The sequence below is a fragment of the Oncorhynchus masou genome, chromosome 1 (genome assembly GCF_036934945.1).
Source record: "Oncorhynchus masou masou isolate Uvic2021 chromosome 1, UVic_Omas_1.1, whole genome shotgun sequence".
In the NCBI taxonomy this organism is placed as follows: Eukaryota; Metazoa; Chordata; class Actinopteri; order Salmoniformes; family Salmonidae; genus Oncorhynchus; species Oncorhynchus masou.
In genome coordinates this window covers 29,152,227-29,180,161 of record NC_088212.1, presented here as the reverse complement: position 1 = coordinate 29,180,161, position 27,935 = coordinate 29,152,227, and the positions used below count along the sequence as shown (strand labels likewise).

The window sequence follows — 27,935 nt, the reverse complement described above, 5'->3', positions numbered from 1 at the left end:
TCATTGTCTGCTTATATGCCCCCTTTATTTATCCTAAGGTTCTGACTTTGTGTACAGGGAGAACACTAAGAATGGCCCATGTTATGAATTCTGTTGCTGTACATTTCAAAAGTGCTGAACAAATAGTTATATTGACTTCATCCATCCTAGCTCGCTCATTAACGTCTTAATCGAAATTGCAGATGGTCTCTTATCCACTTGTCCCTTTATGCCATAGTTTGTACATCTCAATTGTCAGTAGAAACCACATTGTTTAAGCAATCAGCCATATCAGCTATGTTTTTGTCAAGGCAGTAAATGAGGCTGAATGAACTGTTTCGCTGCCAGACAAGGCTTCGCTGATAGCCAGGTGTAGCAGTGGTAAGGTGTTGGGACTGCTGTTAGGACAGCTTTAAGTAGGCCCTAACAGTTTGTGGGCACCGTTTGTCACTGTTATAGTGCAATTAATGTATCGTTTAGTTTTGTGTTGTGTAGTGGCTTTGCTGGCATGCATTCCACAATTTTTTACCTGCATCACCCAAATCGCCACTGGAGATAATATAACGTGAATCTCATTCTAGTTCTGTGAGAGGCTACCACAGCAACGTGTTGTTCCCTAGGCTACAATGTTGCGCAAACTATAAACCCGGTCCTCCCAAGGTAAATTCACTCTTAGAATATCAGACAAGGGCTGAATATCTACGTTTTCACAATACGTTTTTTAGGGGGCATTAGAATTAGAAAGGCAACTCGAATTAACTGTGATTGATTTTATTGAAATGTTTACATTACAGTGAAGAAAAAAAGGCATGCGATGAGAGGTACCAGATCCTGGCAAATAAATTCCACAACGAAAAAGTCAAGGGCGGGAATCGGCTCAAATTAAGCACTGACTGTGCCATTGAATTGATACCTTCATCACAGTACATAACTCACATTTTTGTAGGTTTTACAATTTCCAGTCTGAAGTGCATGAAGATACCACAGTATAGCTTCGGGGTCTATTCAATCATATCTGCTTTTGCAGACTGCATAGCTGTTGTTTTGGCAGTGCATTACATGTAAAGCAGACATTGTCATTGGCTGCACAGTCACATTAACAGAAATCCCATGCAGTCTTGTTTACAAATTCGAACACTGGATGATATAAATTCTCATTATTTCGTTTAATGATTTGTCAATTTGAGCGTAATTATTTATATATAGCCTACACTTTCTCATTCTGACCTTTTATGCGAATGGGGCAGTGTATGCATTTCGACCTCTCACACCTCCAAAACATCAGGGTGTCCGCTATCGTTGATCCGATTTAATCTCGGCCTTAGAGAGAAATATACAGTACATTTTAACCATAATGAGAGGGCTAGCATTTTTCTTTGCATTTTTGTTCAGGTATGTGTGGTTAGTCCTTAATTTCCTTATCAGATGTTACATTTGAGTTACTCCTGTCTGTGGAATTGTTTGTGGAATTGCAATATCCCTTCCTCGAAATGCTCCTCAAATCACTGCTCTATTTCCACCGAATGTTACAGCACTCAAGGAGTGTGTTAGTAGGTAGCCTCAGGAGAAGGAAAACATTTCCCAAGTGTGTGTGTTATTAGCAGCATACAGTGCATACGGAAAGTATTCAGACCCCTTGACTTTTTCCACATTCTGTTATGTTACAGCCTTATTCCAAAATGGATTATATTATTTTCCTCATCAATCTACATACAATATCCAATAATGACAAAGCAAAAACAGGTTATTGAAAATAAAAAAACATATAAACATATAAAAACGTATTTACATAAGTATTCAGACCCTTTGCTATGAGACTCAACATTGAGCTCAGGTGCATCTTGTTTCTGATGATCATCCTTGAGATGATCAACTTGATTGGAGTCCACCTGTGGTAAATTCAATTGATTGGACATTATTTGGAAAGGCACACACCCATCTATATAAAGGTCCCACAGTTGACAGTGCATGTCAGAGCAAAAACCAAGCCATGAGTTTGAAGGAATTCTCTGTAGAGCTCCAAGACAGGATTGTGTCGAGGCACAGATCTGGGGAAGGGTACCAAAAAACGCCTAAAGCATTGAAGGTCTCCAAGAAGACCGGGCCTCCATCATTCTTAAATGGAAAAAGTTTGAAACCACCAAGACTCTTCCTAGAGCTGGCCGCCCGGCCAAACTGAGCAATCAGGGAGAAGGGCCTTCCTTGGTCATGGAGGTTACCAAGAACCCAATGGTATATCTCACACTACATCTAAGATCTACACATGTAGACTGGACAAGAGGCCAGTAAAGTAAAGCACATTTTATCCTAGTTTTTACATTCTTCCCAATTTACACTGGCCTTGTCTTGAATAGTCTTTTGACTCACAACATTCTCTTCTGAACAATCAGACAAGTGAAGAGGTGTGATGTGAGTGATACGCTTTTCACTGGAATAAGGGAGTGCATGACAATGATTCATATTTTTATTATGATTCAACACATGTCTTCTTGGACCTCAAAGTGTGGTTTCCAACCATCAGAGATGAGGTTAGTGCTAATAGCAGGTCAGAGAAGTGAGCAATTTTCTAAAAAAATAAATATTCTCAGGAACAGAGTAACATGGACAATAGAACAACGTGGATCCAACCAGTATTTAAATCAACACTGTGTAATCTCCTTCTGTGGGCAGTAGGCTGCATCCACAGAAACCAAAACCTATTCTGCAGACTATTTATTCTCAAGAGACCACATTCTGTTCTTTTGGTAAAACTTTATCCACATCAAGAATGGTCTACTTCAACAAGATGCTTTTACGTATCTGAAACCTTACAGCTGCATGTATAGAACAATGATAAACTGAGGTTTAGACCAAGCCTCTTAGTTTTGCTTACAGAGGTAACAGTAGTGGTTGAGTTTGTGGTCACATGGTGACTACTGTGTGCCAGGGACTGGTCCTAGTTGCCCAGCACAGGGCAACGCCAAAGGCTGTGGTAACCAGTACCGCCAGGCTGGCCTTCAGCACTGCACCGGGAGGCCTGTGGAAGTTGGCAGGGCCCATGGTGGCTAACATGGCTGCTGTCACAGTCAGGGTGAACAAGATGGATACTACTGTGTTTATGGCCACGATCTGACCAAATTTAGCAAAAGGCACGATGACACAGAAGAAGAGAGGGATGGTTGAAATGACTGTGGTGACAGCACTGGACACTATGGCAACTCCTACGTGGTTCACTGCGTCTAGGGTCCGTCTCTGCCTTTTAGCTGACAGATCCTAAGAATACAAACAGATTAATATGCATTATAACCCTCAGGCGTATTCCATTAAACCCGGTGGTATTCATCACAGAATGACTTTTAAGTAAACAGAATATACTCAAGGCAAATCCTTCATTTACCAAGTTTGGCTCTCTAACAGTAGAATATATAATATGTAAATGAAATTCCTCATGTGCCAATAATAGATGCATATCAGATTGTGTTGTACGTACCATAGTGTGTTCTGGTGTGGCTGGTAAGATCTCCCCAGCCAGCAGGTAGCCCTCCACCAGGTGCAGGCAGTAGTCCACTGAGGAGCCCACTAGGATGGACAGAGAGATGGCCTCCATGGCCCCCAACTCCCAGCCCAGCCAGTACATGATGGCCACCACCAGACAGATGACACCTGCATATGGTCAAGAGATCACAGTCACATACTGACAGACCGATGACCCCCTAATCCTCCCACGGCTAAAACCACAGAACATACAGTATGTACATTACAACAGTTAATGACTGCCTCTTACATTACACCCAATGACACATCAATAATGCATTGTATCTAATTATTGGAGACCTTTCTCCGCAGTCTATTCACAATGGGCCATCCTGATAAAAAGTCTTGATCAGCAGTGTCTTACCCATAATGGTGAGCAGTATTGGCAGCAGCAGAAGCGTATGGGCAGTGAAAACAGACACAGCTGCCACACAGATGGCCAGGGACAGGAGCAGACTGCAGAGGGCGCTCTCCACACCTACATATAACCCAGGATGGAGTCAGTCAGCACAGGAAAGTTACATTCACAGAAGGACTGAAATAATAATCTTTTACATATATTTATTAGCTGCCTGACAGGCAGTCAAAAGATTTGATTGTGCCCTGGGTATTGAACAGCTATGTCCTCTGGCTTCTCCACTTGCCTATGATTTCCATAAAGATCTGCTTCCAGTGCTCACAGGTCTGGAAACCTCTCCGTAGAGCAGAGGACTCTGGGAGAGCTGAGAGCTGCTCTTGTAGGAAGGTCTCCCATTGGAGGAAGTCTGAGTGAGTCTGGAAAGAGGATTTCCCCTTGTAGGTAGTCTTAGGAACAGACAGATGAAAAATACATGGGCTCAGTTACAGGCACAGATCAGGGCTATATCACTACATTAGAGGTGGTAGTATACACCAGGTACAACAGTGGCTAGCACTCACAGACTCAAAGGCCATGGAGAGCCAGCGCACTCTGCCACCGTGTGTTCCCACGGCCCCATGGGACAGCTGGCCTGGCAACAGGTTGGGCTCAGGGAGTGAGTGGCAGTCTGGGTGGAGTAAGGGCAGGATAGAAGAAAGCTTGTTGCCTGAATAGAGGGAGAGAGAGGACACATGTAACTCATATCAAATGTGGTTTGTGTATGTGTGCTGTTATATGTGTTTGACTGTGCCTGTGCAGTTTGTACCGGAGGGTAGACATTGGGCTCCTCCCGGCTTCACAAGCTGTTTATTAGCACTGATGACTTTACAGATTTGGCAGAGATGACCAATCTCTTGGAAGATATCAAAGTTTGGATCCAATATCACACTGCCCTATGGAGAGCATTTTAAAGAAAATGAAAACCACTAAAACAGTATTGATTATTAAATTACACCTTCATATCTTTATTGTCTCGCAGTTGGCCCCTCACCATGTCCCCAATGACATGGTTGTCTGTGCGTTGGGTGCGGTTGACTCCCAGTATTCCAAAAACGACAAACACCATGGCACCAGTGTCAACCAGAGGACGGACTGCTGGCTGGCCACAGCCACCTCCACTACAGGGGTTAAAACCGGAGGTCCTGGACCTTTTCGTTGAGGTGGAATCTTTGAAACAAGGTACGAATTAGGAAAAAGGTCACTCCATCACATTCATAAGCAAAAATTCATAGTACACTCTTTTATTTCAGTATTCATGCAGTTTCCTGATGTCCTCTGGCTCCAGATGTTCTCCCGCTCTTACCTGTGGGGAGCGGTGTGTAGAAGTAGCCCCGTGTGGGTCCGTCAGGCCCGGAGCTGATCACACAACCAGGTGGTTCTGCACACACTCGGCTTGGATGAGGACTAAGCTTGTGCTGGGCAAAATACAGCCTCCTAGGAGGCACAAAGACAGCTGTGTTAACAGTTTGACCACAAACAGCTTAACTGTTCTCTATTCCTCCATCTATCCCTCGTCATTCCTTTTACCTGCTGTGCTGCTGCTCAGCCGATGCCACATAGAAGCTGAACTCTGACCTCCAGCCGTGGCGTGGGTCACATGACTGGGAAGTGATCATCCAGCGAGGACTGGGGTGGGACCCACACACAGTCATGTGGGTGCTGAAGTTGCTGTGAGGTTCAATGTAAGCCTGTTTAGAGACACCAGAAGTTATATGATGAAGCTGATTATCAGAAGTTAGATATTCAATCATAACCCAGTAATAGCGCATTTTTATTTTGGGGACATCTAACCTGAAAGGATGGAACTTCTCCATTCCTAGGACTGAGGCTTTTCCAAGGCGAGGGCATGCTAGTATTCAGAGAGAAGCGGTACAGAGTGATAGAAGCGCCTACATCCAGCTTAGAGACATACACGGTCAGCAGAGGCCCTGTCATGAAAAGATACAGTAGTAGTATACGCAGTAGATTAAAAGAGGCACACATTCAAACATTGACAGAACATTGCCAGGGATATATTCATGTGGATCCTGTTTTGATATGTTAACATAATATCCAGTACCTGTTGTGATGGAAGAAGTGCTTGGTGTGATTGGGCTCCGTAGAGTTGAGTTTGAATTGTTTTGGTATGTTGATGGGGGTGAAACCAAGCCACAGAGGGGGTAGTATGGGTAGGGCTGTGCAGAAGATGAGGTTTCTCCATGAACAGACCTGCAGGGGACATTTCGATTCAATGCTAAATGATTGGCAGAGTTTATTATCCTGGTATATACAATGTCCTGGGAGTGTTGTAAATGTGAGCACTGAACTGGAGCATGCAAATACCCATAGCAAGAATAATAATGCAATGGAGTCAGCTCTTACCAAGAATCGACTGTAAATTAATATCCCAGTCTAAAATGAATTGAAATGTTGCTTAAAGACATTTACAGCCAGACAGTTGCAGGACTGGGGAGTTTCATTTGGTTTTAAAGTGGTGGAATCAGTTTACTTTACACCCATCTGGGTTCCATCACACAGATTGATGGCGACATCTTACCAGAGCACATGTGGCAGGATATGCCCTGGGCACTGAGGTTGTTCCTCAGTCCCAGTAGAGTCTGGAGGTTGGTGTCTGGACGAAACAGTAACGGGGCATGAGTGGCCGGCCGCAGGAGGCAGCAGCACCCAGCAGACAGCAGCAGGACCAGGAAGTAGATTCCTATTGGCAGCAAGACAAAGACTGGTCGGTAAGAGATGAGGGGGATCACTGAGGGGAGAGGAATACGATTAAATAGCTGTTCTGTGAGGAGGATTCAGGGATAGACAATACAAAACTCATGGACATTGCTGATAAAATTTGAAAAAGGAATATGGGCATCATGAGATATGGTGGTCCTTCCAACTGCTGCAGACAGACAGAGCCCTTACCTAGAATGACTTTACGGTTCTCCACGGCTGGCTCTGCCACCCAGTGCCTCAGAGCCCACTGAAGGTAAATGCTGACCATGCCTGAAGTTCCCTGCTCTGGTGGTGAGAGAGAAGTCTCCACTGACAGGGACAGAATGGCTGCATCTACATCTGTGTCACAGGAGCCTGGATGAGACAGAGAGAGGGGCTGAATGGTGTCGGGACTCTATTACCTATCATTATTTTGCCCTTCATTCATTTATCTCTGATCAGATATGGATCTCACCTGGCTCCATCTCCACTGACAGTAGGGTCACGTCGTCATCCTCATCTGACAAAGGACTGTGGCTCACTGGCAGTGCTGCAAGTGTCTTCCACCTTTAAGAGGAAGTGTATCAGAGAGATACAGCTTTACAACCACACTTTGTTCATAATAGGAAAACAGAATGAAAAGGCAAGCAGCACAACCATAGGAACTCTGTTCTCTAGCACAAAATGTAGGAAAGATGGGGTCACACCATTTGAGACAGGAATTCTCCTGGGGGTCAATACACTGGGTCCAGATACACAGGGCAGCGGGCATGAGGATTGACACCCAAAGCCAGCAGCAGCTGACGATGAGGGCCATGAATAGGCCAAAGTCATGCACGGCCGGAATCTGATTGGAAGGGTAAAAGACCTCAATACATTTACATAATGCTTTTCATATTGATACATACAGTGCCTTGCGAAAGTATTCAGCCCCCTTGAACTTTGCAACCTTTTGCCACATTTCAGGCTTCAAACATAAAGATATAAAACTGTACTTTTTTGTGATGAATCAACAACAAGTGGGACACAATCATGAAGTGGAATAACATTTATTGGATATTTCAAACTTTTAACAAATTTTAACAAATAATTAAAAAAATAATTTTAACAAATCAAAAACTGAAATATTGGGCGTGCAAAACTACTCAGCCCCTTTACTTTCAGTGCAGCACACTCTCTCCAGAAGTTCAGTGAGGATCTCTGAATGATCCAATGTTGACCTAAATGACTAATGATGATAAATACAATCCACCTGTGTGTAATCAAGTCTCCGTATAAATGCACCTGCACTGTGATAGTCTCAGAGGTCCGTTAAAAGCGCAAAGAGCATCATGAAGAACAAGGAACACACCAGGCAGGTCCGAGATACTGTTGTGAAGAAGTTTATGTTATGTACTTGAGTGAAGACCCAAAAGCGGTTTTAACAGAAAACAGAGTTCTTTAATGAAAAACAGGAATGGCATAAATCCTCTTCCAACGTTGACAATGGAACAAAAAGAACGTAGTATAGTGCAGGATGCACCTGCCAGGCAGACTCCGACAGGATAGGACAAGGTGGAAGCAAACGAGACGACAGCTTGCTTCTGGCATCAAAAACACAAACAAGAATCAGACACTGAAAGTAGCAGGAACAGAGAGAGAAATAGAGACCTAATCAGAGGGGGAAGAGAGAACAGGTGTGAAAGAGTGAAAGAGCTAGTTAGGGAAGTGTGGAACAGCTGAAGAATGAGAGACAGAGAAGGTAACCTAAAAAGACCAGCAGAGAGAGACAGAGTGAAGAGAAAGGACAGGAACAGACATAACAAGACATGACAGTACCCCCCACTCACCGAACTCGAGGAGGAAACCTGGCGCAACGAGATAACCCAACTCCTCTCCTCAGGACCGTACCCCTCCCAATCCACTAGGTACTGATGACCACGGCCCCGAGGGCGCATGTCCAAAATCTTACGAACCCTGTAGATGGGTGCGCCCTCGACAAGGATGGGGGGGAGGGACGAGCGGGGGCGCGAAGAACGGGCTTAACACAGGAGACATGGAAGACCGGGTGAACGCGACGAAGATAGCGCGGAGAAGAAGTCGCACTGCGACAGGATTAATGACCTGGGAAATACGGAACGGACCAATGAACCGCGGGGCCAACTTGCGAGAAGCTGTCTTAAGGGGAAGGTTCTGAGTGGAGAGCCATACTCTCTGACCGCAACAATATCTAGGACTCTTGGTCCTACGCTTTTAGCGGCCCTCACAGTCTGCGCCCTATTGCCGACCTGACCCCCTTCCAGGTGCGCTCGCAACGCTGGACAAAAGCCTGAGCGGAGGGGACGCAGGACTCAGCTGAGATGAGAACAGCGGAGGCTGGTACCCGAGGCTACTCTGAAAAGGAGATAGACCGGTAGCAGACGAGGGAAGCGAGTTGTGGGCGTACTCTGCCCAGGGGAGCTGTTCTGACCAAGACGCAGGGTTACGAAAAGAAAGACTGCGTAAAATGCGACCAACAGTCTGATTGGCCCGTTCGGCTTGACCGTTAGACTGGGGATGAAAGCCACGAGAGACTGACGGAAGCCCCAATCAAACGGCAAAACTCCCTCCAAAATTGAGACGTGAACTGCGGGCCTCTGTCGGAAACGACGTCAGACGGAAGGCCATGAATTCGGAAAACATTCTCGATAATGATCTGAGCCGTCTCCTTAGCAGAAGGGAGCTTAAGAGGAATGAAATGAGCCGCCTTAGAGAATCTATCGACAACCGTAAGAATAACTGTCTTCCCCGCTGATGAAGGCAGTCCGGTGATGAAATCTAAAGCGATGTGAGACCACGGTCGAGAGGAATGGGAAGCGGTCTGAGACGGCCGGCAGGAGGAGAGTTCCCAGATTTAGTCTGCGCGCAGACCGAACAAGCGGCGACAAATCGACGCGCGTCACGTTCAGTGGGCCACCAGAAACGCTGGCGAATGGAAGCGAACCCGAACGCCGGGGTGGCCGGCTAACTTGGCAGAGTGGGCCCACTGAAGAACGGCCGGACGAGTAGGAACACAACAGAAGGTTCCTAGGACAAGCTCGCGGCGACGGAGTGTGAGCGAGTGCTTGCTTTACCTGCCTCTCAACAGTCAACCCGACAACACGCCCTTCAGGGAGAATCCCCTCGGGGTCGGTGGAGACCTCAGAAGAACTGAAGAGACGAGATAAAGCATCAGGCTTGGTGTTCTTTGAGCCCGGACGATAAGAAATAACAAACTCGAAACGAGCGAAAAACAGAGCCCAACGAGCCTGACGCGCATTAAGTCGTTTGGCTGAACGGATGTACTCAAGGTTCCTATGGTCAGTCCAAACGACAAAAGGAACGGTAACCACTGTCGCCATTCGCCTAGGGCTAATGGCGAGCAGTTCGCGATTACCAACATCATAGTTACGTTCTGACGGCGATACGATGAGAGAAAAACGCGCAAGGATGGACCTTGCCGTCAGAGAGAGAGCGCTGAAAAGAATGGCTCCCACGCCCACCTCTGACGCGTCAACTCAACAACAAACTGACTAGAGATGTCAGGTGTAACAAGAATAGGTGCGGATGTAAAACGATTCTTAAGAAGATCAAAAGCTCCCTGGGCGGAAACGGACCACTTAAAGCACGTCTTAACAGAAGTAAGGGCTGTGAGGGGAGCTGCCACCTGACCGAAATTACGGATGAAACGACAAAAGCGCTGCAGCTCGACGCGTGACTTAGGAACGGGCCAATCAATGACAGCCTGGACCTTAGCGGGATCCATCTTAATGCCCTCAGCGGAAATAACGGAACCGAGAAAAGGGACAGAGGCGGCATGAAAAGTGCACTTCTCAGCCTTCACATAAAGACAGTTCTCAAAAGGCGCTGGAGGACGCAACATGAACCGAGAGAGACGGTGAAAAAATCAGGATATCGTCCATGTAAACGAAAACAAAAATGTTCAGCATGTCTCTCAGGACGTCGTTAACTAGTGCCTGAAAGACAGCTGGAGCGTTAACGAGGCCGAAAGGAAGAACCCGGTATTCAAAGTGCCCTAACGGAGTGTTAAACGCCGTCTTCCACTCGTCCCCCTCCCTGATGCGCACGAGATGGTAGGCGTTACGAAGGTCCAACTTGGTGAAAAACCTGGCTCCCTGCAGGATCTCGAAGGCTGAAGACATAAGAGGAAGCGGATAACGATTCTTAACTGTTATGTCATTCAGCCCTCGAAATCCACGCATGGGCGCAGGGACCCGTCCTTCTTCTGAACAAAAAAAAACCCCGCTCCGGCGGGAGAAGGAGGAGACTATGGTACCGGCGTCGAGCGAAACCGACAAATAATCCTCGAGAGCCTTACGTTCGGGAGCCGACAGAGAGTATAATCTGGGGGAGTAGTTCCCGGAAGGAGATCAATACTACAGTCATACGACCGGTGTGGAGGGAGAGAAGTGGCCTTGGAACGACTGAACACCGTGCGCAGATCGTGATACTCCTCCGGCACCCCTGTCAAATCGCCAGGCTCCTCCTGTGAAGAAGAGACAGAGGAAACAGGAGGGATAGCAGACATTAAACAGGTCACATGACAAGAAACATTCCAGGATAGGATAGTATTACTAGACCAATTAATAGAAGGGTTATGGCGCACTAGCCAGGGATGACCCAAAACAATGGTGTAAAAGGTGAACGAAAAATTAAAAAAGAAATGGTTTCGCTATGATTACCAGAGACAGTGAGGGTTAAAGGCAGCGTCTCACGCTGAATCTTGGGGAGAGAACTACCATCTAAAGCGAACAAGGCCGTTGGCTCCCCTAACTGTCTGAGAGGAATGTCATGTTCCCGAGCCCAGGTCTCGTCCATAAAACAGCCCTCCGCCCCAGAGTCTATCAAGGCACTGCAGGAAGCAGATGAACCGGGCCAGCGGAGATGGACCGGAAAGGTAGTGCGTGATCCAGAAGGAGAGGCCTGAGTAGTTGCGCTCACCAGTAGCCCTCCTCTTACTGATGAGCTCTGGCTTTTACTGGACATGAGGTGACAAAATGACCAGCGGAGCCGCAGTAGAGACAGAGGCGATTGGTGATTCTCCGTTCCTTCTCCTTGGCCGAGATGCGGATACCCCCAGCTGCATAGGCTCAGCATCCGAGCCGGCGGGGAGGGTGGCAGTGATGCGGCAGGTGGCAGTGATGTGGAGAGGGGAGCAACGGAGAACGCGAACTCCTTTCCACGTGCTCGGCGACGAAGATCAAACCGTCGCTCTATGCGAATAGCGAGAGCTATTAAGACTGGAAGGAACCTCCCTGGAGAGGATCTCATCCTTAACCTCGACGAGGAGACCCTCCAGAAAACGAGCGAGCAAAGCCGGCTCGTTCCAGTCACTAGAGGCAGCGATGCGAAACTCAATAGAATAATCCGTTATGGATCGATTCCCCTGACATAGGGAAGACAGGGCCCTGGAAGCCTCCTCCCCAAAAACAGAACGGTCAAAAACCCGTATCATCTCCTCCTTAAAGTCCTGAAACTGGTTAATACACTCAGCCCTCGCCTCCCAGATTGCCGTGCCCCACTCACGCGCCCGTCCGGTGAGGAGAGAAATGACTGCGGGCTGCGCTCCTGGAGTAAGTGTTGGGCTGGAGAGAGAACACCACATCACACTGAGTGAGGAATGAGCGGCACTCAGTGGGCTCCCCTGAGTAACAGGGCGGGTTGTTGATCCTGGGCTCCGGAGACTCGGAAACCCTGGAAGTGGGCGGTGGATCGAGGTGGAGTTGGTGAACCTGTCTTGTGAGGTCGGAGACTTGGACGGCCAGGGTCTCAACGGCATGTCGAGCAGCAGACAATTCCTCCTCGTGTCTGCCTAGCAATCTCGACGGCGGAGTGAAAAGGGTCCGGAGCCGCTGGGTCCATTCTTGGTCTGATTCTTCTGTTATGTACTTGAGTGAAGACCCAAAAGCAGTTTTAACAGAAAACAGAGTTCTTTAATGAAAAACAGAAAACTGGCAAATCTACAAGAATGGCATAAATCCTCTTCCAACGTTGACAATGGAACAAAAAGAACGTAGTATAGTGCAGGATGCACCTGCCAGGCAGACTCCGACAGGATAGGACAAGGTGGAAGCAAACGAGACGACAGCTCTTCTGGCATCAAAAACACAAACAAGAATCAGACACTGAAAGTAGCAGGAACAGAGAGAGAAATAGAGACCTAATCAGAGGGGGAAGAGAGAACAGGTGTGAAAGAGTGAAAGAGCTAGTTAGGGGAGATGTAGAACAGCTGAAGAATGAGAGACAGAGAAGGTAACCTAAAAAGACCAGCAGAGAGAGACAGAGTGAAGAGAAAGGACAGGAACAGACATAACAAGACATGACAGTTTAAAGCCGGATTTGGATACAAAAAGATTTCCCAAGCTTTAAATATCCCAAGGAGCACTGTGCAAGCGATAATATTGAAATGGAAGGAGTATCAGACCACTGCAAATCTACCAAGACCTGGCCGTCCCTCTAAACTTTCAATACAAGGAGAAGACTGATCAGAGATGCAGCCAAGAGGCCCATGATCACTCTGGATGAACTGCAGATGATCTACAGCTGAGGCGGAAGACTCTGTCCATGGACAACAATCAAATACTGCCATTCTGGAAGAAAACCTGATGGCAAAAGACCTGAGACTGGCCTTTATGGAAGATTTGTCTTCCAAAAGCCATTTCTTAAAGATATCCATAAAAAGTGTTGTTTAAAGTTTGCCACAAGCCACCTGGGAGACACACCAAACATGTGGAAGAAGGTGCTCTGGTCAGATGAAACCAAAATTGAACTTTTTGGCAACAATGCAAAACGTTATGTTTGGCGTAAAAGCAACACAGCTCATCACCCTGACCAACCATCCCCACTGTCAAACATGGTGGTGGCAGCATAATGGTTTGGGCCTGCTTTTCTTCAAGGGACAGGGAAGATGGTTAAAATTGATGGGAAGATGGATGGAGCCAAATACAGGACCATTCTGGAAGAAAACCTGATGGAGTCCGCAAAAGACCTGAGTCTGGGATGGAGATTTGTCTTCCAACAAGACAATGATCCAAAACATAAAGCAAAATCTACAATGGAATGTTAAAAAATAAAATATCCAGGTGTTAGAATGGCCAAGTCAAATTCAGACCTGTTCCCATCGTTGTTGAATCTGTGGAAAAAAAAACTACCGTTTTATATCTTTATGTTTGATGCCTGAAATGTGGCAAAAGGTCGCAAAGTTCAAGGGGGCCGAATACTTTCGCAAGGCACTGTATACAGACAGTTCCACCTCACAGCCATTCATTTATTTTGCATTCCCTTTGGAAGGATAATACAATATGGACTGACAATAATTCTGAGTACCTGTGAGAAGGTGTTGGCAGCATATGCGGCTGCGGTGGTGAAGGAGGTGATGAAGGTTGCCCGGCCAGCTGTTTTCACCGTGTACACCATCCTCTGGACTGGATGGACTAAGTGGGAAGCCTGTCTGAAGGTACTCATGAACACAAACACATCATCCACACCTGGAGACCACGGAGAGGGGAAACAGAAGAAAGAGTGGGATGTTATCTGTAACAAAGATGTTGTTTCTCAACTAGTTTGGTCATGAGAGAAATTCTAGTATTTTTTCATATTTTCACTCACCAATGCCAATGATCACAAAGGCTGCAACCCCATTGAGGATGCCCAGGTATCTCACCCCAAAGACCACATGGTAGAGAAAAAGAGCGACCAGGCAGCTCAGACCAATGCTAGTGAGCCCAAAGAATGTCAGGAACACTGTAGAGACACACCAAAGTGACTGAATGCGAGACCTCATGCATGTGGTATCAAAATAATAAGAATACTATACTGATGCTAGCTTATCAGATACCATGTATAACAGCACATGACCTATAGGAAATGTTGCATTAACATGCATGTTGTATCTAATGCAGGTGGGAGAGTGCATGGGACCTTACTTGAGAAGGAGGTGAGGAAATAGACCAGCAGAGTGATGCAGCCTCCACTGATCAGCGCCAGCAACATGTCTCTGTGGAAGGTCCGTCTCACCTCGTTATCAAAAAGCTCTGTGCCCCCATACAACACCTTCACCTGGCTAGCATCCCACAAATCCAGAGATAAGGAGACAGCGACAAGAGAATGAAAGAGGGTGTCATGAAAGGAGGGACTCTTTGATTATGCTTAATTACAAATGGTCTGGAGAGTTAAAGTCTTGTGAGAAATTAAAAACAGCATCAGTTCATCTTATGGCTATTTTATGTCTTTTAGAATGTGGTTCTTTTAAAGCTTACACAGCGTATCATCAGCCTTGGCTGAGGGCCAATAAGCCATAACCCACCTGGTGGACTGCTGAGCCAGGATGTCAGCGTACTGAACCACAAAGTTCCTGAAGCGGCTTCTCTGCTCCTCAGGCCGGTCCTGGAGGGAGCAGTAAGAGGGCAGTGGAGCTCCAAATTGGATCTCACTGCGCAGGAGAGAGGAGGAGAGCCGGTCAGGGGCCAGACTCTCATCCACATACCAGTAGAACTGTGGGTGGGTGATCGCTAGACTCAGAGCACCTGGGAGTAAAAACACAAGTGAAGATCAAAGTGGTAATGTCGCTGCCTGCTCCCTTTAATATTCTGCTTGATCTCCCTCAAGCAGAAGAGCTCCCTACTAAATCATGCAGAGCAGCAACTGTACCTACAGAAGTGGTCCAGTTTTTTAAACAATCAGACTCACCATGGATGTCAGCCAGGTTGGGTCCCATGCCATCGTAGTAGATCCTGCCTCCCCGTTCACTGGGGAAGAGGTAGGAGAGGAGGGAGCTTGGAGGGGAGCAGTAGGAGGGGCCCAGGGGCAGGTCTCTCAGGACCTCCAGAGGCTTCCAACAGAACTGTTGGAACTGGGGATGCTGCATGAGCAGGCGCTCTATGTGGTGGATGGTGCGGAGACGCTCTGGGGTGAAGATGTTGTTGTCCACCCCACCCTGAGCTACAAACACCAGCTCCATCCTCCACAGGGCCTGGCTCTGCAGGTATGAGTAGTTAGGGGCAAACCTGCGCATCCTAGTCTGAGATCTCTCACTGTCCCTGTCGCCCTCTCCTTCTATGGACTCACGACTCTCAAATTTTCCTAAATTAGTTGTATTTTTATCCTCCTCTCTTACCTCTAGTTTACCACCCCTAGCCTCTCCATGCCTCTCAGTCTCTCGCTGACTCAGGGCATCTCCTCTCTGTTCCATAACTACTCTTTTGAACAAGTTTTTTTTCAGAGATTTTGAGGTCAGCCCTCCATGTGATGTCCTGTTGGATGTTCCATCTCCCTGCCTACCCAGCATGTCCAACAGCAGCTCCTGTAGAGTGGTGGAGTCATAGGGGTCCACGTCACGCCTGTGTCTGTCCCATGACCCCAACTGAGTCTTTATGGCAATGGTGAGTGCATCAAACCGCTCAGCAGAGAAGTGGCTATGAACCTCAAAGGCACTGTAGGAAAGGTCTATGTCCAATGGGGGGCAGTATAGGAACATGTAGGCAGAGAGGGCACAGGGGAGAAAAACTCCAACTCCCAGGACAACACCACTCACCCAGGGCTGTGTGTAGACCCAGCCCACTGCTCCCCACACGCCATTGCCTCCAGTGGTGCTGATTCTCCCATTAATCTGTGTATCTGACTCCCCGCCATCTTCCTTCTCCTCCTCTTCTTTCTCAGCATCCCAGCTGCTCTGGAATAACAACGTCTCGTCTTCCAAGTCCATGGCTGGAGAACCTGTCACAAACACACACAGTTCTTCATCATCACTCACTCTCCGAATGTAAATTCTCTCCTGTCCTTGGGCAGAAAAACAGACATAAACTCTAGGTGATTTACAGAGCAGTCATAATAGTGGTGCAGGGTATTCTGCAGTACACAGCCAGCAAGAGCACAGCCATTAAATCTGTCCCTCAATAGCCAAGACCCACAGGGTTCTTATTCAGCTGACAGAAACGTCAAGGGGAGAATTTAGGAAGAAGATGGTCCTGGTCTCAAGGCCCCAAAGCAGTGTACCGGTCTGTCAGTTTAATATGCTGAACACTAAGGCTGGGGGCTTAGAGAGTATTGGCTGTAATTTCATGCCTCTCACTCATTCCTTCAGTGTGTGCAAAAAACAATATTTCCCCTAGAGTGCTCAGTGGCGTCTTAGTCCACGTCAGCAGTCGACTTGGGTTTGGCTGATCTTCAGCAAATTAAATAATCTCACTTGTCTAATTACGGAGAGTGGAGAGACGTGTGGAATGTTAGCGAGAGGTGGAATATGAGGGGTTTTATCCCTGGTGATGGACAGCTTCTGGTAGTGTTAAGCTATTGTTCCTTCCTCTTTTCACTCCACTGCAAACACAGGATACTGCAGTAACTTGGTATTCTGCAAACACAGGATACTGCAGTAACTTGGTATTCAAGTGGCAATAATCATGCTAACGACAAATTGGCAAGTCATCTATCATCTTTAGAATTTAGCTCCAGGGTCATCTAGGTGGGGCGGGGAGGACAAAAGAGTGGGTGCATCATTTCCATATCGCTCTTCAGCCTGGGTCTTGAATATTTACATTTCCGATAAGAAGTGTATTTGAAACGATTGTTCATTTGGTTGGTAAACCTATGGCCGTTGATCAAGAACAAAAAATAGGCATTATGATTTGTTATCAGCCGTAGTAGCTAGCCATCTGTACACATTTGCAGCTGCACCTGCACATAGTCACGAATAGAGTCTATTCAAGGAGATCACCATGACAATGAGTCCACCCTGTGCCATGCCATTGTTCAGAGCAGAGATGGACACCCTCACTGAGAGAACAGAGCAGTTCAACATCTGCCTGCACTGGGAGAACATCTGGGTCTGCAGAGGACACATTCATTAGACACAGGATCAGTCTGTTGAGGAGAGAGGGAGAAGAAGAGGGGAAAGGAGAGGGAGAAAAAGAGGGGAAATGGAACACCTTACAACACCAACAAATGATCATGTCCTGTGTGAAAGGCAGCTTAGTGCAGTTTAATATTCAAGGCAGTTTAAAGTCAGCTAGATCTGTACATTTCCATATCTGCCATGTTTGTTTCCACATCCCTGGAATCGCTGATCAGTTGTGGTGAAACACCATGCTGTCCCCTCACACTTACACCACTCTTCAGTTATGCAGACTGTGCTATTAAAGCAGAGCTGTGTATTTCATGTTAATGGTCGCTGAGAACACAGTTACACAGACATAACATAGATGCACGGTAGAGCATCCCTGGCTCCCTCCACCACCAGGCAGATTACTGCGATGCCTCCTGGAATAATCGGTCTCTGACACGTTCTTTTCCCCTCTTGACAAATCCATCCGTGCCTCTTTTCCAGCCATACAGCATCTTTATTAGAGAAGCCTCAGCTGCAGGGTAACACTCCAAGGGCTGAAGCGAGAATGAGGAATGTGTTTACAAGCTTCCAGAATCATTCAACCTTTTCATTTTTCTTTAACGCTTGAGAGCAGAGGAAGTCAATTTATGCTGTGCAGGTGGGGAAATAAAAATGGATTCATGGACGACAAAAGCATTCTCAAACGTTTCAATCAGCATGATTCTGGAACTTTGTCATTCTAGTCTGTCATTTATTTTTGGACCCATATTGTAGACACTGCCCAGCTGAATTCTAGAGAACTAAAGATATAACTGTCCTCCCAGACCAAATGCTAGCTTTTTGGGTTGACTATGGAATGTGAAGCACCAAAGCCCAAGGTTGAATGCCAGTTGGTGACTATTGCTGTTGTGTGACAGTGTGCGGTTTTCTTGGTACTGTACTGTCTATGCTGAGTGTTAGTCTCCTGTGGATCTGATGTGGCACTCTAAACACTCCCAGCATGCCATCCAACACACCCTCACTAAGAGGCACATAAGGCTTTTATTTCTTGCTTTCTGGGGATGTGCCGATGCATGTGTATGCCTGTGTGTGTGCACAAGTGGGGGTAAGGAGGATACATACATACTATTTTTAGCTGTTGTCAGTAAGAAAGGTTATGATCCAGTCTGCTCTCCTTCCTCCCCTCCCCTCCCCTCTACACATTTGGGAAAGGATCAATCTCATCCAATATGGATTTCACAGCTTCTCCTGCCCCACAGATTCAGCATGGTTAAAATTCACAAACCATGCAAGGGACATTAATCTCAGCCCAGCATGCCAGAAGACAGACCTTGCTTATGAATGAGCACTGAGTATATCACTAAAGGGGAATCACTGAGGGTGATGCTTCTATTCTTCACAGATCCCTAGGATATAAAGGTTCAGCATAGTTCAAGTGTAAAGACCTTACACTCATGCTCCATTTGTACCTACTGTAATGACAGTCATTTGTTTGATATTTGCAAACACGGATGACCCCTCAACACAATGCAAGTACCATAAACCCAAATCTGAAATCTCACTACTGCTGCTACACCTGGGGGAGATGGTGGGTGATCGCAGAAGAAGAGTGATTGCCTGGAGATTTACAGAGCCATTCGAAGTTTGACGACAGATAAAAAAATAAAACCATCCCATTACAGCAAGCTAAGGTCTCTGAAACTTCCACCTGAGAGCTCCATTTACTGCAGAGTACGGCAAAGCCGGAGAATCTTACCTGAGCTTGATGAGTAGAGGTATGAACTGACGGGGTGTGCAGCCCTATGGAGTCCTTCGAGGATGCAAACCTGTGCTGAACAATTTCATTTCAAACTTGTTCTCCAGATGTTCACTTGATTCGCTCTGTTGATCTCTGTTTAATGTTCAGTGTTCTAGCTCCACTAGGGAGAGCGCCTGCACCTTTTGTGCAGCCTCTCTGATACAAGACTCAATGTGTCTTGGCCACCAAGACAATTATGTTTTGTTGTTTTCTCCCTTTCTCTCACTCTTCCCTCCCTCCTGTGCCTGGTTGTCCAGGCGACAGTCAGTGAGAGTATCAGTTCTTTCACTCTCCTAGCAGCTCTTCTCTCATGGCTTTGTTCACGCTTCTCTCCTGACTGGCATACCGAGGGGAGGGTTTGCACAGCCCTGGGCATCAAGGACACTACATGTGATGGGATACATCTCATCACAGCCTAACAGGTAATACAAAAAGAGGGCTGACTCTGATTCCAGCTCTATTTGGCAGGAAACACGTGTCTAACGTGAAGGTTTTGCCAACAGACTGCAGCAGATTCCCCCTTGGCTTCGAGAGGAATTGGTTGGTATAGTCTGGCCGGGGCTCTGCAAGGAGGAAAGTGGGAGGGGGTAGTTCAGGAGGTTAATCAGAGTAACTGCATACAGTTGAAGACAAGGTGTAGGCCATTTCATTTCAACCCCAGGAGTCTGAGCCCATCAAGAATGTGCTATTTTTTGTTCCCCCAATCCCCCCCTGCATTCACATCTAATACATTTTGTTAAAGGGACTCAGAGCTATCATTATTCAACATGAAATGTGTAGTTATTTTAGTAGACTGCTATGATTGGATGATATGGTTAGATAGGGCTGCTTGTGGTCACATCACTTTGGTTCATTACGATACAGTGATGATTTGACATATTCTTCACTGTTTACACCCATTGTTCCATGGACCGATGTACTACACTGGGTGTAGACCTACAGTATTGCAATCTCCTTAATCATATTTCTGTCATGAATGAGTGGTTTGATAATGTTCTAGTCTTATTACATACACTCCTGTATTCTTTTTAATCAATCACTTCATCATCCATCTCAAGCTTTCAAAACTAATATACAGTAAGTCTTCGCTCAGCGTGTGCGTACGCACATACACACAAACATTCACACAAGAGACAGCCAATCCATCATTGCTCTAGCTAAATGGAAATATTTTAGATAAGGCTGAAATGTAAATTCCTGCTGGTTTTCTCAATTACAATGGGTGTTGTTACACTTACTAGGCAGGGATAATGGGGTTGCAGACAGGGCCAGGAGTGTGAGTGCAAGTCAATCTGTTTCTGCAACATGCAGGCCACTTTGTCATTGTCCTGTTCAAGATGCTGCGTAGGATACCATCTTACCTCAGAATAATCCTACATATCTACAGTGATTTCAGCTCACCTGCTTAGTAGGAACAGAGGGAAATGACGACAGATACCAGACTGCTGTGAGTCATAGCAGCCATCTGGAGGACTGAATGGGGACGACTCTGCAGATCTTATGATCTCTCAGATCTTAGCAATTATTGAGGACATCCTGCAAAGCAATCTCACAGAGACCAGACTGTTGTTGCGGTTTAATGAGTCTATCGAATCTGAACAGACATCATTCCGTCAACTTACATGTATCAGAAATATTGGCATACAAACACTTTCAGACAGTTTGTAAAGTCGAACATGTACAGTTAAATAATAGGAACGCACACAAGCACATCCTCTCATTCAGATAGACATTCAGACATGCGTACATACACACACACAGCCATACTGTCCCTTCCTGAAAGACTGAACACACACTGTGCTCTCCCTGATCACACAGACGTTAGTTTTTCTGCTCAGATGGTGCTTGTTGCCTGTCTCTTTAAGGCTAGTCTTTCAGAATAAACATCATCCTTTGGGAACTGTTCCATGACTTGTGGCTAACAGAACAGATGCGTACTTACGATGTCAATAATTAAGAGAAACTTTAGAATCGCTAATGCTAAATGGATGGAGAGTGGGGAAGATGCACTAACGTCATGCAATGCTATTAGTACCGAATCACAAATTAAGGGCTGCAGTTGTATGGGCATACTCCACTTGGGGATCTACATTAAAAAAAAAATGAGAATGCAATTACAGGTGCATGCATGAGTTCAATCAAAAACCATGCTAGTCTCTCACACCAACATCCCTGTTATCTGGGTAGGACTAGATCTAGACTTCTGAAACTGCCTCTACAAAACACTGCCTCTATGAGGCACATTGCATACATGGGGTACAATATTTGAATGCATTCTGAGATATGGACAGTAAAGGACTGCCTAAGGACAGTAAAATCATTTTGCATAGTGGCTTTCTACACTTCATCGGTATACTCTTCAAATCAGTGTTGGACTCAACCATAACTATCCTGCATTTCCTGAAAAGCTAGCTGTACAAAACACACACACACACACACACACACACACACACACACACACACACACACACACACACACACACACACACACACACACACACACACACACACACACACACACACACACACACACACACACACACACACACACACACACACACACAGTCTTTGTGTCTGCTATTCATAAATGATGTAGCCTCAGTTGTCCAACATCATGTGAAAGAAGAGCCTGACTAGTAACTTCATATTGAGAAAATAAATGCTGTATTCTGTTGTGAACATACGACTTCGCTATGGGACTAATATATGCACAAACACAGTGCAAATGTACAACTGGAATGATATGTAAACATGGCACGCATCAAGAACACACGCCTGCTCTAGCTCACAACTACTGTACCCCTCCACCCTATAGACCAGGTCAAACCAAACCTCTGCAGCATCCCTGAAGACCAGGATCATAGTGCATAATGTTTGGTTCTCTCCCGCTGTTCATCTTTACAGAATGTCACAAAGAAATAAAAAGGAGAAACCAATAAAAGGCTGATTGTATTTACTCGGCGCACATACTTTCAGAAACTGGGATCACGGTTTGAGATCACTCTTCCATAAATAGATACAAACGTAGCAGTAGAAACAGACGTAGCAGTACATGCACAACCTGTGCCATGACGCAATAAAGACCCTAGAAAACAACTTAATACTGTACATTATCAAAACACATTTCCAACCACAACCAAAAGACCCAACAGACATTTAGACAGACGATTGTTGCACTTACTTTGTTTTTGATCATGGGTGTCTCACATCAAGGCCAACTCAATACAATGGACCAGCTCTGCCTGAGACACAATGGTCAAAATCCTCCAGCCAAGAGGCCAGTGGACAGACAAAAAGGACAGCTGGATGTGCTATTGTCAGTGTGAGCTCAGTGGTATTGCCATACAGTACTCACATTCTCACCTACACTCTCAAAGACATGCGATCAGTGGGGAAAGGTCAGTTGCATTGGGCTACCACAGGTGTCTCCCGAATATCCGAGACGATGTTGTTGCTGTCTTTTTGGAGAGCTTGAGGAAGGAAAGAAAGAAAGAAAGGATAGCGGTGTTAAAGGGAGAAACAGAAAGTACAATATAAAGTGCATGAAAGTCTACACCCAGTAAGTAGGGATACCAGTAGCACCCATACAGTACCTCCAGCCACCTCTGTCTTCTGTTGTGCTGTATCCTGGGACTCGATGAGCAGCTCCTGCAGCAGGTTATGTTTGTACAGCTGGCCCACCAGCTCACTCTGCAGATGCTCCTTCACAAAGTTCACCAGGAAGTGCATCACTGTCTTGGGCACACTGTAGACACACAAGTCCTAAGACACAGTTAGCTAACACACCAGGACAGGCAAGGCTCAACTCAACTCACCACTAACTGAATATATAAATAACACCCCTAGGTGCCCTGGTCTCTGAACGGTCCTGAATGCTCTTGCGGACGATGAGGAAGTAGCAGTTGATGAGGCGTTGGATGACCTCAGTCTCTCTGCTCCCGGGTACTCAGCTTGCAGGACGCCAGCACCGCCTGGCAAACAGAAAAGGGGTCAGATGTTACAAAATGTCACAGATTTAATTTCATACAGTGATGCTCTACAGGCTAGCGATGGGTCAGTTCTGACTGCTGATTCCACTACTCACTGTGTCCAGGAGGTTGATGGCCTGACCCTTCACAGGGCTGCTGAAACCTGCCACTTGTGCATTCTCCTCCAGCATTTTCTTATTCTTCCAGTACTTCTCTCCATCCTGCCAGCCCTAAAATAGATTAAATGAGGGGTTCAATTCAGTTTGTCTGTTCTAGTAACATGTTAAAAGTCATTCAAGTGAATTTCACAACTGGCTTAGTGAAATTCCTTAAAAGTGAAGTCCATACTGGCATGAAAAGACAGCATCACACTCGTGCCCTCTGGTCAACATTAGGCTCATCTACATGCATGAAAGCAGAACATCTGCTTTGAGTTGAGACAGAATTACCTGTTGACAGATGCTGAGACCTGAGCAGCATCAGTGAATTCTGGGTGCTTTGTGTTGATGTAAGCAAGCTCAATTTGAACCAAGTTGTGGACCTCAAACACCGACAGACGGCCAGTAAGGAATAGCATTAAATTGTAGAATAATTACATTCAGTAAGATCTGTATTCATTTTTTTTTAAGTAAATCACAAAAATGAACTGTCTTACCATGTCATTAGTAATGGGCAAGCGCTTCCTGAGTAAACTAGTCACCACCTCCACAATGGAGTCGTGCAGCTTGGGAAACCAAAGGAGCTCCTGACAAACACATGCCAGAGTACAATTATATTACAATTTGCTTCAGGGTTGTCATAGCTTTAAGTGAATGTTTTGTAGTATGTGTTGTGCAGTGTGTAAAGTACCGGTGTGCTGTAGGAGGAGCAGTGCTGTATGATCCTCTGTAGCTCCTCGTGGACCAGCTCCACACAGAGCAGGCTGGGATCCTCCAGGCGCTTGATCTGCCTCTTCACTAGCAGCTCAAAGGAAATCTCAGGCACAAAGAAGGTCGGTTGCGGACCCTGAAGCACCATACACACAAAGCCCTCTGTTAACATAACTCATGTGCTTCTCTACATCCATTAGCTTTAATGGAAAACTATTCAAAAGATCTGTTTAACCTACACACAGACAATTCCATTGGAGCTGATATGAGATTGGAGCTGGTGGTTATTATTGTAGCATTGCGGATTGCAGTGAGAATGTCAAGCTCCGTTAAGCCCCCCAGGGGATCGATAGACTGAAGAGCGAGGCCAAAGGTCTCATGAAATATGTAGCAGATACGAGCCCCTCTGCAGCTGACAAGAGAGGAGGACAGAGGAAGCCGTATCAGTGGCGGTGTGTGAGGGATGTCAACTTCAGATGCAGTCAGTAAGACTGAGCCAATACTTGCTTCACATGCTTGAGGAAATCAATAAATCAGTGAGTGGTACAAGAGCTATTGAAATGAAGCTGCAAAATATGAAATGCCAATTCATGAACACCTACAAAGTTACAATGAGCCCAAAAAATACAATAAACGCCTGCAACATTTACCTGGAGATAACTCTGCAGATAGCACTACTTTGAAAAGTCAGTCAATCGATCAATAATATAATATTACATTAAGTAAAAATATTTATTTAATTTACAATCTGTAGAAACTATGAGAATAGAAAGGTTCAGAACGTTTGTGAAACAGCACAGCACAGTTGAACAAAATATGGCAAACTGAACTGGATGGTCTTCATAGATAGACGGGAGGGGTTGAGAGTAGCTGAAGGATGGGATTAAAAACAAAACAAACGATAACTAGTGTAAAGTACATTGTGTCCATAAAATATAGAATTTTAAGTATTGCTGTCCATTAGTTTACTCCAATTAGGGGAGGGGTAGTAGGGTTAGGGGATAATAATAAAGGAAAATATATGATATACACACACAGTACCAGTCAAAAGGTTTAGACACATCTTCTCATTCAAGGGTTTTTCTTTATTTTTACATTGTAGAATAGAAGACATCAAAACTATGAAATTACACATGGAATCATGTACAAAGCTGCCATCAAGGCAAAGGGTGGCTACTTTGAAGAATCTCAAATATAAAATATATTTAGATTTGTTTAACATGTTTTTGGTTACTATATGATTCTATATCTGTTATTTCATAGTTTTGATGCCTTCACTATTATTCTACAATGTAGTGTTAGGTTCTTATTTTTCAGAGTAAATAACTCACGGACACTAGGGAAGCTTAACCAAGTTTAATTCTTACCAAACGGTCTTAACAGCTGTAATTCAGACAACAAAACATTTTTCACCATCACAGGTATATACAGTTGAAGTCAGAAGTTTACATAAACCTTAACCAACTACATTTAAACTCAGGTTTTCACAATTCCTGACATTTAATCCTAGTAAAAATTCCCCGTCTTAGGTCAGTTAGGATCACCACTTTATTTTAAGAATGTGAAATGTCAGAATAATAGTAGAGAGAATGATTTATTTCAGCTTTAATTTCTTTCATCACATTCCCAGTGGGTCAGAAGTTTACATACACTCAATTAGTATTTGGTAGCATTGCCTTTAAATTGTTTAACTTGGGTCAAACGTTTCAGGTAGCCTTCCACAAGCTTCCCACAATAAGTTGGGTGAATTTTGGCCCATTCCTCCTGACAGCACTGGTGTAAGTGAGTCAGGTGTGTAGGCCTCCTTGCTCGCAAAAACTTTTTCAGTTCTGCCAACAACATTTCTATAGGATTGAGGTCAGGGCTTTGTGATGGCCACTTCAATACCTTGACTTTGTTGTCCTTAAGCCATTTCGCCACAACTTTGGAAGTAATGCTTGGGGTCATTATCCATTTGGAAGACCCATTGGCGACCAAGCTTTAACTTCCTGACTGAGGTCTTGAGATGTTGCTGGTACTCATAAGTGTACCAGTCCCTCCTGCACCAAAGCACCCCCACAACATGATGCTGCCACCCCTGTGTCAAGAATCCCACCGAAGATGGTGCCTCTTCCTGTTCGGGCGGCGCTCGTCGTCACCGGCCTACTAGCTGCCATTGATCCCCTTTTCTGTTTCATTTAGTGTTGTCTGATTCGTTGCACCTGTTTCTTGTTTAGGTTTTGGCTTTGGGCTATTTAGACCCGGTAGGCCTGCCGGCTTTTGTGCGGGCTTGTTTTTCTGTTGTTGGTGTGTGTGATTTTTGTGGATTTTATTTCCCGAACCGTTTCGTCCTGTTTGTTTTGCACTGGGTCTTTTAGCGCCCGTGTGTGTGGCGTTGACCAATACTCTGTTGATTTGGGAATAAATATATCCCCGTATCTAACTACCCTGCTCTCTGCGCCTGACTCCTCCACCCGCTACTTCTAGAAGTCCTGACACCCGTGGCTTCCTGGTTGGGATGGTGTTCTGCGGCTTGCAAGCCTCCCCCTTTTTCCTCCAAACATAACGGTGGTCATTATGGCCAAACAGTTCTATATTTGTTTCATCAAACCAGAGGACATTTCTCCAGAAAGTACGATCTTTGTCCCAATGTGCAGATGCAAACTGTAGTCTGGCTTTTTTATGGCTGTTTTGGAGCAGTGGCTTCTTCCTTGCTGACGGCCTTTCAGGTGATGTCGATATTGGACTCGTTTTACTGTGGATATAGATACTTTTGTACCTGTTTCCTCCAGCATCTTCATAAGGTCTTTTCCTGTTGTTCTGGGATTGATTTGCACTTTTCGAACCAAAGTACGTTCATCTCTAGGAACGCGTCTCCTTCCTGAGGGGTATGGTGGATGCGTGGTCCCATGGTGTTTATACTTGCGTACTAATGTTTGTACAGATGAACGTGGTACCTTCAGGTGTTTGGAAATTGCTCCCAAGGATGAATCAGACTTGTGGAGGTCTACACATTTTTTTCTAAGGTCTTGGCTGATTTCTTTAGATTTTCCCATGATGTCAAGCAAAGAGGCACTGAGTTTGAAGGTAGGCCTTGAAATACATCCACAGGTACACCTCAAATTGACTCAAATGATGTCAATTAGCCTATCAGAAGCTTCTAAAGCCATGACATCATTTTCTGGAATTTTCCAAGCTGTTTAAAGGCAAAGTCAACTTAGTGTATGTAAACTTCTGACCCACTGGAATTGTGATACAGGGAATTATAAGTGAAATAATCTGTCTGTAAACAATTGTTGGAAAAATGACTTGTGTCATGCACAAAGTAGATGTCCTAACCGACTTGCCAAAACTATAGTTTGTTAACAAGAAATTTGTGGAGTGGTTGAAAAACGAGTTTTAATGACTCCAACCTAAGTGTATGTAAACTTCCGACTTCAACTGTATATCCCACTTAAGACACTCCTCCTTCTCTCCAATCCAACCCTTATTATTCCCTTCAGGGGATCTGACCTCACCTCCTGACCACAACCCCTCCATCACCTAATCCACAGATGTCCATCTGCCTCCCCTATAGCAATCCTTTGATCTCCTCCCATGCACCCAGCACATTCCACAGCCACTCTGTCTTTCTACAGATCTCACTCCTTTATATACTATGCGTCTGATCTATCATGTCTTTAATATCTCAATGTTCAAAGTATCGCAGCTGTGCAGCATCTAGATGGTTGCTAGATATTTGGTGGTCAATGATTGCGAGTCGCTCCAATACAATATAAAATACTGAAAGATGACTGCTGCCTGGATAAAGTAGCCTAAAGCAGTTGAACTACTCACAGCTCAGATGTCTGGATGTGCGTGGCGGTGCCCTCGATGGTGTTGCAGTAGTCGCTGGCAA

The 27,935-nt window shown here is 45.5% G+C and overlaps 1 protein-coding gene across 1 annotated transcript; it reads right to left on the bottom strand.

The window, feature by feature from the left end:
- Positions 1 to 734: 734 nt before the first annotated feature.
- LOC135541444 (protein dispatched homolog 3-like) lies at positions 735 to 18,606 on the bottom strand. Its single transcript, XM_064967701.1, is given in 22 exon segments — positions 735 to 3,231; positions 3,449 to 3,621; positions 3,857 to 3,970; positions 4,137 to 4,296; positions 4,411 to 4,556; positions 4,656 to 4,782; positions 4,881 to 5,056; positions 5,193 to 5,323; positions 5,417 to 5,577; positions 5,681 to 5,817; positions 5,949 to 6,014; positions 6,017 to 6,097; positions 6,426 to 6,587; positions 6,797 to 6,961; positions 7,062 to 7,153; positions 7,294 to 7,433; positions 13,931 to 14,091; positions 14,213 to 14,347; positions 14,530 to 14,666; positions 14,910 to 15,129; positions 15,293 to 16,318; positions 17,316 to 18,606. Coding segments are annotated over 22 exon segments (4,296 nt in total). The 5' UTR covers positions 17,551 to 18,606; the 3' UTR covers positions 735 to 2,880.
- Positions 18,607 to 27,935: the final 9,329 nt, after the last annotated feature.